Here is a 14,797-nt window from a genome sequence, read left to right as displayed (position 1 = left end):
TCATGGCTTCGTCGTGCACAAAGCAGACATATAAAACGTGAGGAGGAGAAGGCTGACATGCAGATCTTGTCTATAAAGTCAAATAAATCCAAAACACATTACATTATAAACATCAACATATCATTTCCTTTCCAGTGCATATTGGGTCTACAGCTTATCCACAATAAAGCAGCAGCTGACACATACCCAAAGCAACAGCTTTTCCTAAAACCCTAACCCTGACATGACTGTCCTCGTAGTGGAGAACTGTCCTTACATTTCAGGTCAGTGTCATGCCCATCCCCCAACACACGAGTTATGAAAATGTATGAACTGAGCAAGGTACATTTTACTCGAATTTGAGACGTCACAACAGCGTCTTTAAGACGACAGTCCACGTCAACCAGTCGAGTATGATGCCCAACCATCCTACACTTAAAATTGCCTGTGTCAATGAGAAGAAAACAATGAAGGAACATCCGTTCACTTACTTTCTGTTTCACTGATGAGGAAGGATTCACACTGCATTCAGTCACAGCCACTGATGTCTCGTCACACAATTCCTGTAATTATGAGAAAGACAGGTACAACACTGAGGCAAGGATGTTTGCTAATTGGTCACTGCAACTAATTCTAGAATCAACCAAAGTCTTAGGCTGAATCCCAATTATCCGTCTTACCCTTTCCCCTTCCCCCTACCCCTCAGCCCTTCCCCTCACCCCTTCCACCTTCCCCTCACCCCTTCCACCTTCCCCTCACCCCTACCCCTATCCCCCACCCCTTACCCCTTCCCCCTACCCCTCACTCCTACACAGTCACAGCCACTGATGTCTCGTCACACAATTCCTGTAATTATGAGAAAGACAGGTACAACACTGAGGCAAGGATGTTTGCTAATTGGTCACCGCAACTAATTCTAGAATCAACCAAAGTCTTAATATCTAGTGGCCCTTTCATGGCTTCGTCGTGCACAAAGCAGATATATAAAACATGTGAGGAGGAGAAGGCTGACATGCAGATCTTGTCTATAAAGTCAAATAAATCCAAAACACATTACATTATAAACATCAACATATCATTTCCTTTCCAGTGCATATTGGGTCTACAGCTTATCCACAATAAAGCAGCAGCTGACACATACCCAAAGCAACAGCTTTTCCTCAAACCCTAACCCTAACATGACGGTCCTCGTAGTGGAGAACTGTCCTTACATTTCAGGTCAGTGTCATGCCCATCCCCCAACACACGAGTTATGAAAATGTATGAACCGAGCAAGGTACATTTTACTCGAATTTGAGACGTCACAACAGCGTCTTTAAGACGACAGTCCACGTCAACCAGTCGAGTATGATGCCCAACCATCCTACACTTAAAGGGTTAGTTCACCCAAAAATGAAATTTCAGTCAGTATTTACTCACCCTCAGGTTGTTCCAAACCTCTATGTGTTTATTTGTTCTGCTGAACACAAAGGAAGATATTTGGAAGAATGTTTTAATCAAACAGATCTCATTCCCCATTGACTACCATAGTAGGAAAAAATACATATACAAATATCTTCCTTTGTGTTCAGCAGAACAAATAAACACATAGAGGTTTGGAACAACATGAGGGTGAGTAAATACTGACAGAATTTTCATTTTTAGGTGAACTAACCCTTTAACATTGCCTGTGTCAAAGAGAAGAAAACAATGAAGGAACATCCGTTCACTTACTTTCTGTTTCACTGATGAGGAAGGATTCACACTGCATTCAGTCACAGCCACTGATGTCTCGTCACACAATTCCTGTAATTATGAGAAAGACAGGTACAACACTGAGGCAAGGATGTTTGCTAATTGGTCACCGCAACTAATTCTAGAATCAACCAAAGTCTTAATATCTAGTGGCCCTTTCATGGCTTCGTCGTGCACAAAGCAGACATATAAAACATGTGAGGAGGAGAAGGCTGACACACAGATCTTGTCTATAAAGTCAGATAACATTATAAACATCAACATATCATTTCCTTTCCAGTGCATATTGGTTCTACAGCTTATCCACAATAAAGCAGCAGCTGACACATACCCAAAGCAACATCTTTTCCTCAAACCCTAACCCTAACATGACGGTCCTCGTAGTGGAGAACTGTCCTTACATTTCAGGTCAGTGTCATGCCCATCCCCCAACACACGAGTTATGAAAATAAAGCAGAAATGCAGACTTTTTTTTTTTAATAATCTGCATCATATAAAAAACTAAAATTCATGAAATACAGAACATGGTTGACTTTCAGTGATAAAGTCTTTGAGAGACTCACCCTTAAACGCCAAGGCCAAGAGGAATCCCCATAGTTGTATGTGACCTCTTCATCTGGAAAGATATGTCTTATACTAAACAGACACAGGTGTGGCCTTCCATCAACAATGATTGTCTTGACTTTGCAATTTGGATTTTTGTCATCATTCACCAACCGAAGTGGACCAAGCGAAGTGTCCTCTTTTGTTGCATCTATGTGGTGATAAAAAATAGTGCAGTAAGAATATAAGGTTCTAGTTGAACATTTGGGTTAGGCTATCCTTGGCTGGCCTATTTAACCTATACTCAAATACACATTGTGAAAGTTAACTTGACTTCCTAAGAATTTAATAGGTCAGATGATCCACATAAGGTAAAAAATAATAATACCCCAGATGAACAATAACCATGTTATTAGAGATGAACCGATTACAATTTTCTAGGCCAATCCCAATTTCCGATTTTTCCTTGAGTTTGACCTGCCGATTTTAGCCGATTCTGATTTCATTTTTTCAAATCACTTCACATTACACACAAATATTTATTTTCTATCTTCTCTTTAATTGAACATTTTGCATAGAACATTTTTGAAAAGATAATTGCTATAAAACAGAACTATATCAAGTTCTCCTGGTGTGGGAAATTCACACACATCTGAAGTGCAGTGTTATGGAAGAACCATTTCCTTTTCACATCCAATAAACAACTAGAAAAAAATGATATATTTAATATAAATAAAATCGGCATATGTCAGACTGACTGGCCGGTCGCCGATCACGGCCGATCACGTGGAAATTGGTCGATTCTGATCACCAGCCGACCAATCGGTGCATCTCCACATGTTATTGATTATCTCTAACTAATATGTTCCTAATGTTATGAGAACCCTAGCAAATCTGCTATTGTAATAGTGCGGCATGATTAACCATATCAAAATTGTAATCACTATGTCAAGCTTATGCGATCAAAATGCTGCAATTTTATGTAAAATAAACAATGGGCTGTTAACGCAATTAACCCAGCATCTGTTATTTTTTGTCATCCTTTGGCTAGTGTTACATGATAATGCTCTCATGCGATTGCTTAAAACCATTCACGCGAGACAAGTCAAAAGAAAGCGCGCATCCGACTGTGACTCACAGAAAGACGTGTGCCAGTATCATGTGCATGCACAGACCGCGCGCCAGAATACAGTACAATTCATTTTTTTCCAGAAATCAATGGCTTATTGATCATTATAGATGTTATCAATCATTTAGTTGTTGTTGCTAGTTTGAGTTGAGAAATACACATTTCAGAATTATCACTAATCTGTGTGTGCATTTTGCTTTAGAACCAAGCAAGTCGACTCATGAAACTATTTGTTTATTATATCGCATTTGCAATATTGACCTCAAAAATTCCAATATAAAATTTTCCCCAAATCATGCAGCCCTATATTGTAATAATAATAATCATCATAATCATAACTAAAAAGAAACAGCCAGCTTACCAATAACGTGTTTCATTCCATGTGAAGTTGAACAAGTAGTTGCCTTAAACATCTTTAACATGTTTACTTTGAGAGAGAATCCCACGGTATTCAACAACAAAGGTGGATGGTTCAATGTGCTCAAGTGCAAACACACCTCTCCCTAAAAGGGCAAAATAATATAAACAATAAAATTAAATGAATAATAAAAATAAAACATGAACCCAAGAGCACCTATATGTTACACAGTTAAACAACCTATCATTTTAAAGAGTTAAAACCTGTAAAAATGTGTACTGTAATATGAGGTGCAGGAAATAAATTTAAAAAAAAAATTAAGCATTGGTTTTCACTGTGATATTAATTGTAAAATTGTGAAAATTGACATCCCTACTGTATACATAGTTTTAAGTATTTATTTAAAAGTAACAATAATAATAATAATTATAAAAATTGATTAATCTCTTAACCTTTACGAAAATGAGCAGCTTAAATGTGTGAATGTGAAAGATCATGTCCAGACTGCCAGCAATAGGGGTACTTTTCATTCTTTCAAATGCATGTCTTGTCTACTTTATGATTTAATTTGCCTGCAGTCTGAACATGGTCAAATTGCCTTGTGGTGCACAATCAATTTACCTTTGAATGTGTTGATTTGTCGTCCCTCAATGAAGGCTTTGTCTTTATCCGACAATATGTGTTCTTTTGCATCCTGCTCAGGTTTTATTCGCTTCTTTCTTAACATGTTGACTGAAAACATTCCAGAAAACATAATTAGTATGTAGCCTATAAGCTTCATAATATACAGTTCATTATCGTCAGACTGTAGTCTATATCAATATATACAACATTTCAAGTCAAGTCACTTCACACATAAATAGGTTTTTAAGACTTGTTACTTTTGATAAGAAACAGTCACTGATTTCAAATTCAGTCCATTTTAATAACATTTTATCACTCCTTAATGTGGTGCCTCAGATCAAATAAAGCCAAACTCGTTACGTTAGAAAAATTAACTATAGAGAGAAAGTTTTAGAAAATGTTACAGGTATTACACCTATTTAAACATTAAAATAATCAATAAAAATAGAATCGAAAGAATGTGAATTAAAATTGAATGGAATCATAAAATATCTGCTAATATCCAGCCCTAAAATAAATCAACTAAAGTTAAATAGTTTTGTCACATAATTCTATTGACAGTAACGTTACATTAACGAAAGTATAGCCTACTTTTACATTATTTTTCGTTTCTGCTTATTAATATATTTCTGTATCTTACTGTATTAAACTGTAAATTCATCCACTCAACTTTACCAGTCATCGTGATGACAACATAGATTTGATTTATTTCAAAATAAGTCTATGAACAACAAGAGAATTTCGTTTGTAATAAACAAAACAAAAAAAAGTGAATAGCATGTGCAAGATGTTTGGGGACGCCCTTTTTAAATGCCTATGGACTGATATTAGCGGCCATGTTTAAAATAATGTAACTAACGTTATTTAAAACTGACCCATAACACTTAACTCCATAAAGGTAGAATATAAATAAACACACTTACCTTCCTCGTGATAATCTCCCGCAATAGCTCGTCAACTTCGCTCGAATTCTGCTAATTAATAATCTTCTCTTCTGATTAATCACACCGTCACAACACACAGGCGATAGAGATCAAATGCGCAGGCGCGGCGCGCTGACTTTGACGGACGTGAAAAGCAGCCAATCACTGACGAGGATTCCAGCGTTCCACCAATGAATCGCGCTTGGGCGTGGTCTGGGTGTATGAAATGTGTATGATACTGCAGTACCATCGAATTTCACATAGAGGGAGATTATACACTCTGAGCATACACTGATACACACTGAAAAACGGGTACAACGGATTTATAAGGACATATTGAGAAAAAGCGGGAGGTGGTTTATCGCTACCTTATAAGCCTTTCTACATTGCTCGACTTATGAGGACATTAGTGCTGTCCTCATAGTTACGGTATGTCCTCATAGAGTCGGTATGTATCCATGTGTTTTGTCCTCATAATCCGGTCGCACCAACGCACACACACACACACACACACACACACACACACACACACACACACACACATAAGATTCTTGAGGCAATCATCAAGTCAAGTCAAGTCACATTTATTTATATAGAGCTTTTCACAATACAGATTGTATCAAAGCAGCTTCACACTGATAACATGAAAGTAGCACAACACAGGATCAACAACATTGCTAAACACTAAATAATCCCAACTGAGCAAGCTCAAAGCAAGCCAAAAGCAAGGCGACAGTGGCAAGGAACCAAAACTCCATCAGATTGGATGGAGAAAAAACCTTGGGAGAACCCAGGCTCAGTCGGGGGCCGGTTCTCCTCTGGCTTACATTCATATTGTTTAAATATAAATATTAAATATAAATATTGTTTATGAATAAGACGGCGCCATAACATATCGCAGGCGTTGAGTCGTCTCTTCACAGGCGTTGAGTCGTCTCTTCACAGGCGTTGAGTCGTCTCATCACAGGCGTTGGGGCATCCGAAATCCCCATGAGAGGCTGGACACAAAACTGGACCTGACGAACGCATGTGCATCAGATACCTGTGTGTGTGTTTACAGGGTTTTCATGAGATACCTGTCCTAACTGTACATGTGCATCAGATACCTGTGTGTGTGTTTACAGGGGTTTCACGTCAGATACCTGTCCTAACTGTACATGTTCATCAGATACCTGTGTGTGTGTGTTTACAGGGGCTTCATGCGATACCTGTCCTAACTGTACATCTGCATCAGTGTGTGTGTTTACAGGGGTTTCTCGTCAGATACCTGTCCTAACTGTACATGTACATCAGATACCTGTGTGTGTGTTTACAGGGGTTTCATGAGATACCTGTCCTAACTGTACATCTGCATCAGATACCTGTGTGTGTGTTTACAGGGGTTTCATGCGATACCTGTCCTAACTGTACATGTGCATCAGATACCTGTGTGTTTGTTTACAGGGGCTTCATGCGATACCTGTCCTAACTGTACATGTGTATCAGATACCTGTGTGTGTGTGTTTACTGGGGTTTCACGTCAGATACCTGTCCTAACTGTACATGTGCATCAGACACCTGTGTGTGTGTTTAGAGGGGTTTCATGCGATACCTGTCCTAACTGTAAATGTGCATCAGATACCTGTGTGTGTGTTTACAGGGGTTTCATGCGATACCTGTCCTAACTGTACATCTGCATCAGATACCTGTGTGTGTTTACAGGGGCTTAATGCGATACCTGTCCTAACTGTACATCTGCCTCAGATACCTGTGTGTGTGTTTACAGGGGTTTCACGAGTTCACACTCACTAATGATCAGAGAATAAAAATAGTTATGCGTATTTGGCGTGCTGTCCGGGGGGAGGGCTCCGAGCTCGGAAATTGGGCCCGAACCCAGAGTACTCCCCCCGTATCTCTGTTTAGGAAGATAATTAGGCAAGTGTGAGGAGATGGGGTGGTGGAGGGATGCTGAGAACAGTCGAGGAATAAGGGTGAGTCAACTGTGTGTTTTTATAGGCTTTACTTGTGCTGATTGAGTGAACCAGTTGATTACTGATTGCTGACAGCTGGCTGACTTGATTGTTTGATCATTAGAACGTGATCCTCCCGAAACTTGTTAATAAAACATCGATTCACGAGTTCACACTCACTAATGATCAGAGAATAAAAATAGTTATGCGTATTTGGCGTGCTGTCCGGGGGGAGGGCTCCGAGCTCGGAAATTGGGCCCGAACCCAGAGTACTCCCCAAAAAGCAAAGTAAGTAAAGGACAGCCGCCTGCTTAAAGACCCCCCGAAAAGAGCGCAGAGATTGGCGGGCTGGCATTTCAAGGAGAGCCTGGTAGTTTTGGCTGGGAGAGCTCGCGGTGTCCGAACGGGAGGGTTCTTGTGGCAAAGGTCCCGGCATCGGTAAGCCTCACCAGTCCTGAAAGAAAAACATAGATGCTTTACTGGGAGGGTTAGGCTATGTCCACTGGGAGGTCAATAATCGCTGGATGGAGGAGGAGATGAAGATGCTCGACCAAGGGAGCTCTCGCTGAGTCCGCTGGGAGATCAATACTCGCTGGATGGAGGAGGAGATGAAGATGCTCGACCAAGGGAGCTCTCGCTGAGTCCGCTGGGAGATCAATACTCGCTGGATGGAGGAGGAGATGAAGATGCTCGACCAAGGGAGCTCTCGCTGAGTCCGCTGGGAGATCAATACTCGCTGGATGGAGGAGGAGATGAAGATGCTCGACCAAGGGAGCTCTCGCTGAGTCCGCTGGGAGATCAATACTCGCTGGACGGAGAAAGGGGAGATATGCGTACCTGACCAGGAAGGCTATCTCTGGGTCCGCTGGGAGATCAATACTCGCTGGACGGAGAAAGAATAGATATAAATAATTGACCGGGAAAGCTCTCGCTGTGTCCGCTGGGAGATCAATACTCGCTGGACGGAGAAAGAGGAGGTATAAATACTCGAACGGGAAGGCTATCACTGGGTCCGCTGGGAGATCAATACTCGCTGGACGGAGAAATAATAGACATAAATAATCGACCAGGAAAGCTCTTGCTGTGTCCGCTAGATCAATACTCGCTGGACGGAGAAAGAGGAGATATAATTACTCGACTGGGAAGGCTGTCTCTGGGTCCGCTGGGAGATTAATACTTGCTGGACGGAGACAGAGAAGACATAGAAGCTCGACCAGGAAGGCTCTCGCTATGTCCGCTGGGAGATCAATATTTGCCGGATGAAGAACGAGAAGGCATGGAATGGATACTCGAAAAGTTTTTTTTTTTTTTTTTTTTTTTTTTTTTAACCAATGAGGATTTGGTGGGCTTTTTTGATATGGAAACGATTAGTTCTGATATAAGTTTGGAACGCGTCTGAGGACCATCTTCCGAGCGCTTGGATCTGTTGCTGAGAGAGGCCTTTTTGGGCTGCTGAGGTTGCTGCTCCAATGCGGAAGGAATGACTGGAGAAATTCTCTGCTGGGATGCCTGAAAGTTGGAGAACAGATTTTAGGTGTTTTTGGAACCAAAAGCGTGTCACGGGTTTGTTAGAATCGTCGATGAACAAGGGTTCGAGAGGGGATTTTGCATGAGAGTTTCTCAGTTGGAGGTAGGCTAATATAGTTTGGAACGGTTGAATTGGTGACGAGAGGTTGAAAATATATATGAAGTGGCCTTTTTTGGTTTGGTCTGTTTTGCTCTGTTTAATCAGAAACGAGATTGTTTCGTTGTCGAGCACTGAGAGATCTGAGATGTTTGGGTGGATTTTTGGGTCAAATCTGGAAGTGATAGCCAGTTCAGAGCATCTTAGGAAACCAAAAAAGGCTAGAATGAACATGGCGTCGAGTGTGCGGGAGGTATTGAGGGATCGGTAGCCTGTGCGGAGGGTCTGAATGCATTTAGTGAGAATATCTAAAGTTATGGGTTGTCTGGTATCCGGGCGGGTGGGCTGGGATCGTTGGATGCCTTTAATCAAGAGGGAGGTTTGTGAATTATTTATTTCCGGAGAGGGGGCGCCGTGGATCAATTTGTGAAAAAATTGGATGCCGCTTAAATAACTTTTGATGGACCCGACTTGGAGGTTTTTGACACTGTCGAGGTAAGAGATAAAGGAGGTTATTGTAAGGAGGGAAAAATCAGGGAATGGCGTGTTATAAGAAAGGTGGAAGGCTTTAAAACATCTCCATGCGGTCACATAGGATTGGAGAGTTCTGGGGGAAACAGCTTGGAGAATGGTGTCGAGCGATCTGTTGAGGAGGGATTTTTGCGGGTGAGTTATGGGAATATTAATTCCGAATAATGAGGTACTGGAGTTGGGAGCTCGTCCGCCTCTGGAGCCAGCATCCTGAATTTCTGAAACATAAAGCGAGACAGAGAGTCAGCAATTTGGTTTTTTGACCCGAGGATGTGTTTTGCGATTAAGATAAATTGGTCACATGCGGAAATCCAGGTTAGACGTCTTAAAAGTGGCATTAGAGCGGGTGCATGGGAACGGCCTTTATTAATGCACTGGACTGTAGCTTCGTTGTCACAATGCACTACAATGCTGCTAGCAGTCCATTCTTTCCCCCACAGGAAGGCTGCTACTACGAGAGGGTAGAGCTCGAATAATGCAGAGGACTGAAGCGTGTCCTGTATTTGGGGGGGCCACGTAGACGCGAACCAGCGACCTTGGTAGAACCCTCCAAAGCCAACTGAGGGGGCTGCATCTGTGAACAGCTGGATGTCGAGGGGGGAGGAAATTAGATCCTTATAGAAAAAGGATAGGCCGTTCCACTGTTTAAGGAAAGTTATCCATAGCCCGAGTTCGTCGCGGCATGCCGGAGTTATGGAAATTAGATCCTCTAGTGCGTGGACTGAAGACGCGAGAAAGAGGAGATGAGAAATAAAAGGGCGGCCTTGTGGAATAATGCGCATGGCGAAGTTTAAGTGGCCGAGCATGGATAGGAGTTCGCGTTTGGAACACTCTGGACTGTCCGCGAGGGTAGATGAGATGAGGATTATCCTATCAATTTTCTCCTTGGGCAGGGAGGCCTGGAATCGAACTGAATCTAGATTAATGCCAAGGAACTCGATGGATGTAGCGGGACCCATGGTTTTTTCCTGGGCGATGGGGATTCCGAGCTCGGAAAAGACTTTTTGAACTGTGAGGATCTGGGCTGCTGGAATGGCGCCAGGAGGCGAAATTATTAGAAAATCGTCCAGCAGGTGAATGAGGTGAGGAATTGCGTAATTGTTTGACAAGATCCAGCAAACGGCTTCAGATAGCATGTCGAAAATTTTGGGGCTGCTTTTGCATCCAAAAGTTAAGCGTACGGAGAAATAAAATTTTCTCATGCCAGCGCACGCCGAATAAGTGCCATGAATCCGGGTGGATGGGCATCACTTTAAAAGCTGAAGTGATGTCAATTTTAGCGAGCCAGGCACCCCGACCCACGATTTTAATCAGGTCGATTGCGTGATCTACGTCGTGGTATTTGAGAGAAAATTCGTTGAGTGGGATCAGGCTGTTAATGCTTGGGAACATGGACTTATGTGGAGCTGACAGATCGACTATGAGGCGTTTCTTACCTGAAAACTTTCTCGTAGCCACTCCAATGGGGCTAATGCGAAAATTTTTGAAAGGAGGCTCGTCAAAAGGGCCGATCATAAAGCCTGACTCGACTTCTTTTTTAATCAGGTTGTCTACCACGTCGGGCTCGGCGAGAGCCGATTGGAGATTATCGCAGATGATGTTTTGGGAGAGCGGACAAACCACTCCAGGTTTAAAGCCGTGTAGTAGGCCAGACAGCTGATATTCGGTGAATTCGGAGTCCGGGTGGTGAGCTAGTTCGATGGAAAGGCGAGAAATATTCACAGGAGTCGATAAATAATTTCTAGATTTTTTATTGACATCTTTATATACAGGGCATACGGGACGGGCATGAGCACCGCCGCAAAAGCTGCATATGTGCAAGTACCGACAACGCTGCCTGGTGCATTTGCCAATGTTAAAATTGTTGCAAGGCTGTTTGTTGTCTGTGAGTGCTCTGGAGCTGAATTTAGCCTCGTGAAGGTTGCTAGTCGCCGGTCTTGGTGTGTAGCTAGTGGATTTGACTGGAGCTGTTTCAGAAGAAACGAAGGGGTTAACTTGGGGACACGATGTCGTGGGATGCGACACTGACCTACAGACCGCGCAGGAAATATTCCTGCAGCCGAGGAAGACTCTACTGTGTAAGTCAGTGTTTAGTGCTCCCCAGTAAGGGCATTGGTTCCACTGAGAAACCCTAACGGCGCATTTTGCTGAAAAGAGTTTGTGGTAAGTGTAAAAGTGCCCTCCCCCGTAGGACAACGCGAGCTCGGCTATCAGTGCTAAATAGTCGTTCAGTTCGCGTCGTCTATGGGGGAAGGCTGAGCAAATGATGTCTGTGTAGTGGCTGAAAGCGATTGAAAACTCTGGAAAAGAAAGTAAACGTGACGAATGTGTATTTTGATTTTTTAAAGTGACTGAAAAATCCCCGCAGTCTAACTGACGGTTGGAATCGGATACGGGAAAAAGAGAAAGTAAATGTGAGAGATCTACATCCGCACCTGCCATAATCTGTGCTCGGATGTTTTGAGTCACCGGGGGAGGCTCCAGAGCGACGGCGTTTGGTGGAACTGGCATCGGGGAAGCTGTGAAAAGAGAATATTGTGATTTGGCATTTAGAAGAGAGCTGTAAGGGAGAGAAGCCTGGGCTGCGACTGTCGGCGGAGGCAGCCTCACGCTTAGGTCGGCCTGTGGGGCTTGAGAAGGAAGATTGAAATAAGCACCAGAGGGAAAAGGAGAAAATGGATGAGATGCCTGAGCCTGTGTTGCAAGCGGAGGTGGTCTTGCGCTTGCTTGGGCTGCAGGCCACTGAAAAGGGGAGGGGTTAGTCGCAGGAAACTGGTGGAAATTTTGAGCCTCTGCCGCTAGCGGAGGCAACCTCACGCTAGCGTTTGCTACGGGAGCCGGAGGCCACTGCAGAGGAAAGGGGTTAGAAACAGCAGGAGGAAAAAACTGGGAAGCGGAATGTGAGCCGGCGGGCCCAGCTGTGAATGGCGCTGCGGCGGGAAGCGCCGTGCTGAAAAGCTGAGGTGAAGCGAGAGGCGAGTGATGTCCCGTGGCGGTGGAATCTGGAGCGCGACCCAGGCTCGCAGAAATCCTGGCGCTCCGGGCCGAAGCGCGCGGAAAACCAGACCTTGTACGGGAAGGTTGCAGAGTCGGGCGAGGCGAGTTCAGGGCCTCGCGAGAATTTCCCGGCCTGCTGGCCGCCTTGGAACCTGGGGTGGATCTAGGAGAGATGTTTGATGATTGCAAGGTAACGTACATGTTGTAAAGTTGCACTTTAGTCATCCTGCGCGAGGGCTGAAAATCTGAGTTTATCAGCGCTTGTCTTAGACTCAAGACTGTCCACTTTTCAATAGGCGGAATCGTTGGCACGGCCGAACGATAGGAGGACGCTGGGGAGGAAGCTGGAGTCCTCGCCGGTGGAGGTGAGGGTAAGCCCCGGCGTCTTGGCATGCAAGGAGTTGTTTGTACCGACCGGCGCCCACGAGATGAAACGTGGGGCTCTGAGGCGGTATCAGGTGGAGAAGTTGTCCTGGGGCCAGCTGATGGCGGCGGAGCATGGTTGAGGTCGTCATCGGATGTTGAAAGTTGCATTTGGGACATCTTTTTGCAAAGCAGTACACCAAATGCTGAGAACAGTCGAGGAATAAGGGTGAGTCAACTGTGTGTTTTTATAGGCTTTACTTGTGCTGATTGAGTGAACCAGTTGATTACTGATTGCTGACAGCTGGCTGACTTGATTGTTTGATCATTAGAACGTGATCCTCCCGAAACTTGTTAATAAAACATCGATTCATGAGATACCTGTCCTAACTGTACATGTGCATCAGATACCTGTGTGTGTGTTTACAGGGGTTTCACGTCAGATACCTGTCCTAACTGTACATGTGCATCAGATACCTGTGTGTGTGTTTACAGGGGTTTCATGCGATACCTGTCCTAACTGTACATGTGCATCAGATACCTGTGTGTGTGTTTACAGGGGCTTCATGCGATACCTGTCCTAACTGTACATGTGCATCAGATACCTGTGTGTGTGTTTACAGGGGTTTCATGTGATACCTGTCCTAACTGTACATCTGCATCAGATACCTATGTGTGTGTTTACAGGGGCTTCATGCGATACGTGTCCTAACTGTACATCTGCATCAGATACCTGTGTGTGTGTTTACAGGGGTTTCATGCGATACCTGTCCTAACTGTACATCTGCATGAGATACCTGTGTGTGTGTTTACAGGGGCTTCATGCGATACCTGTCCTAACTGTACATGTGCATCAGATACCTGTGTGTGTGTTTACAGGGGTTTCACGTCAAATACCTGTCCTAACTGTACATGTGCATCAGATACCTGTGTGTGTGTTTACAGGGGTTTCATGCGATACCTGTCCTAACTGTACATGTGCATCAGATACCTGTGTGTGTGTTTACAGGGGTTTCATGCGATACCTGTCCTAACTGTACATGTGCATCAGATACCTGTGTGTGTGTTTACTGGGGTTTCACGCCAGATACCTGTCCTAACTGTACATGTGCATCAGATACCTGTGTGTGTGTTTACAGGGGTTTCATGCGATACCTGTCCTAACTGTACATGTGCATCAGATACCTGTGTGTGTGTTTACAGGGGTTTCACGTCAGATACCTGTCCTAACTTTACATGTGCATCAGATACCTGTGTATGTTGACAGGGGCTTCATGCGATACCTGTCCTAACTGTACATGTACATCAGATACCTGTGTGTGTGTTTACAGGGGTTTCATGCGATACCTGTCCTAACTGTACATGTGCATCAGATACCTGTGTGTGTGTTTACAGGGGTTTCACGTCTGATACCTGCCCTAACTGTACATGTACATCAGATACCTGTGTGTGTGTGTACAGGGGTTTCATGCGATACCTGTCCTAACTGTACATGTGCATCAGATACCTGTGTGTGTGTTTACAGGGGCTTCATGCGATACCTGTCCTAACTGTACATCTGCATCAGATACCTGTGTGTGTGTTTACAGGGGTTTCATGCGATACCTGTCCTAACTGTACATGTGCATCAGATACCTGTGTGTGTGTGTTTACAGGGGTTTCACGTCTGATACCTGTCCTAACTGTACATGTGCATCAGATACCTGTGTGTGTGTTTACAGGGGTTTCATGCGATACCTGTCCTAACTGTACATGTGCATCAGATACCTGTGTGTGTGTTTACAGGGGTTTCATGCGATACCTGTCCTAACTGTACATCTGCATCAGATACCTGTGTGTGTGTTTACAGGGGCTTCATGCGATACCTGTCCTAACTGTACATCTGCATCAGATACCTGTGTGTGTTTACAGGGGCTTCATGCGATACCTGTCCTAACTGTACATGTACATCAGATACCTGTGTGTGTGTTTACAGGGGTTTCATGAGATACCTGTCCTAACTGTACATCTGCTTCAGATACCTGTGTGTGTGTTTGCAGGGGT

The 14,797-nt window shown here is 43.8% G+C and overlaps 1 protein-coding gene and 1 long non-coding RNA gene across 3 annotated transcripts; both read right to left on the bottom strand.

Annotated features, from left to right (window-relative positions):
* Positions 1 to 1,691: 1,691 nt before the first annotated feature.
* LOC148977328 (uncharacterized) lies at positions 1,692 to 5,826 on the bottom strand. 2 transcript variants are annotated; one of them, XR_016169875.1, is made up of 5 exons: positions 5,291 to 5,826; positions 4,365 to 4,475; positions 3,747 to 3,888; positions 2,277 to 2,467; positions 1,692 to 1,764 (listed from the first exon to the last, which is right to left on the bottom strand). It is a non-coding gene; the product is annotated as an uncharacterized LOC148977328 (long non-coding RNA). The 2 variants fall into 2 exon arrangements; XR_016169874.1 differs by lacking the exon at positions 5,291 to 5,826 and having other exon boundaries at positions 4,365 to 5,250.
* Positions 5,827 to 8,590: 2,764 nt separating this feature from the next.
* On the bottom strand, positions 8,591 to 12,934 carry LOC120479218 (uncharacterized). Its single transcript, XM_089116672.1, is given in 2 exon segments — positions 8,591 to 10,590; positions 10,592 to 12,934. Coding segments are annotated over 2 exon segments (3,399 nt in total). The 3' UTR covers positions 8,591 to 9,534.
* Between the last annotated feature and the right edge of the window lie 1,863 nt (positions 12,935 to 14,797).

Source organism: Pimephales promelas, chromosome 10, assembly GCF_988280905.1.
Source record: "Pimephales promelas chromosome 10, fPimPro1.hap1.1, whole genome shotgun sequence".
In the NCBI taxonomy this organism is placed as follows: domain Eukaryota; kingdom Metazoa; phylum Chordata; class Actinopteri; order Cypriniformes; family Leuciscidae; genus Pimephales; species Pimephales promelas.
Note: the sequence above shows the minus strand (reverse complement) of the source record. Positions and strands in the feature narration are given on the sequence as shown.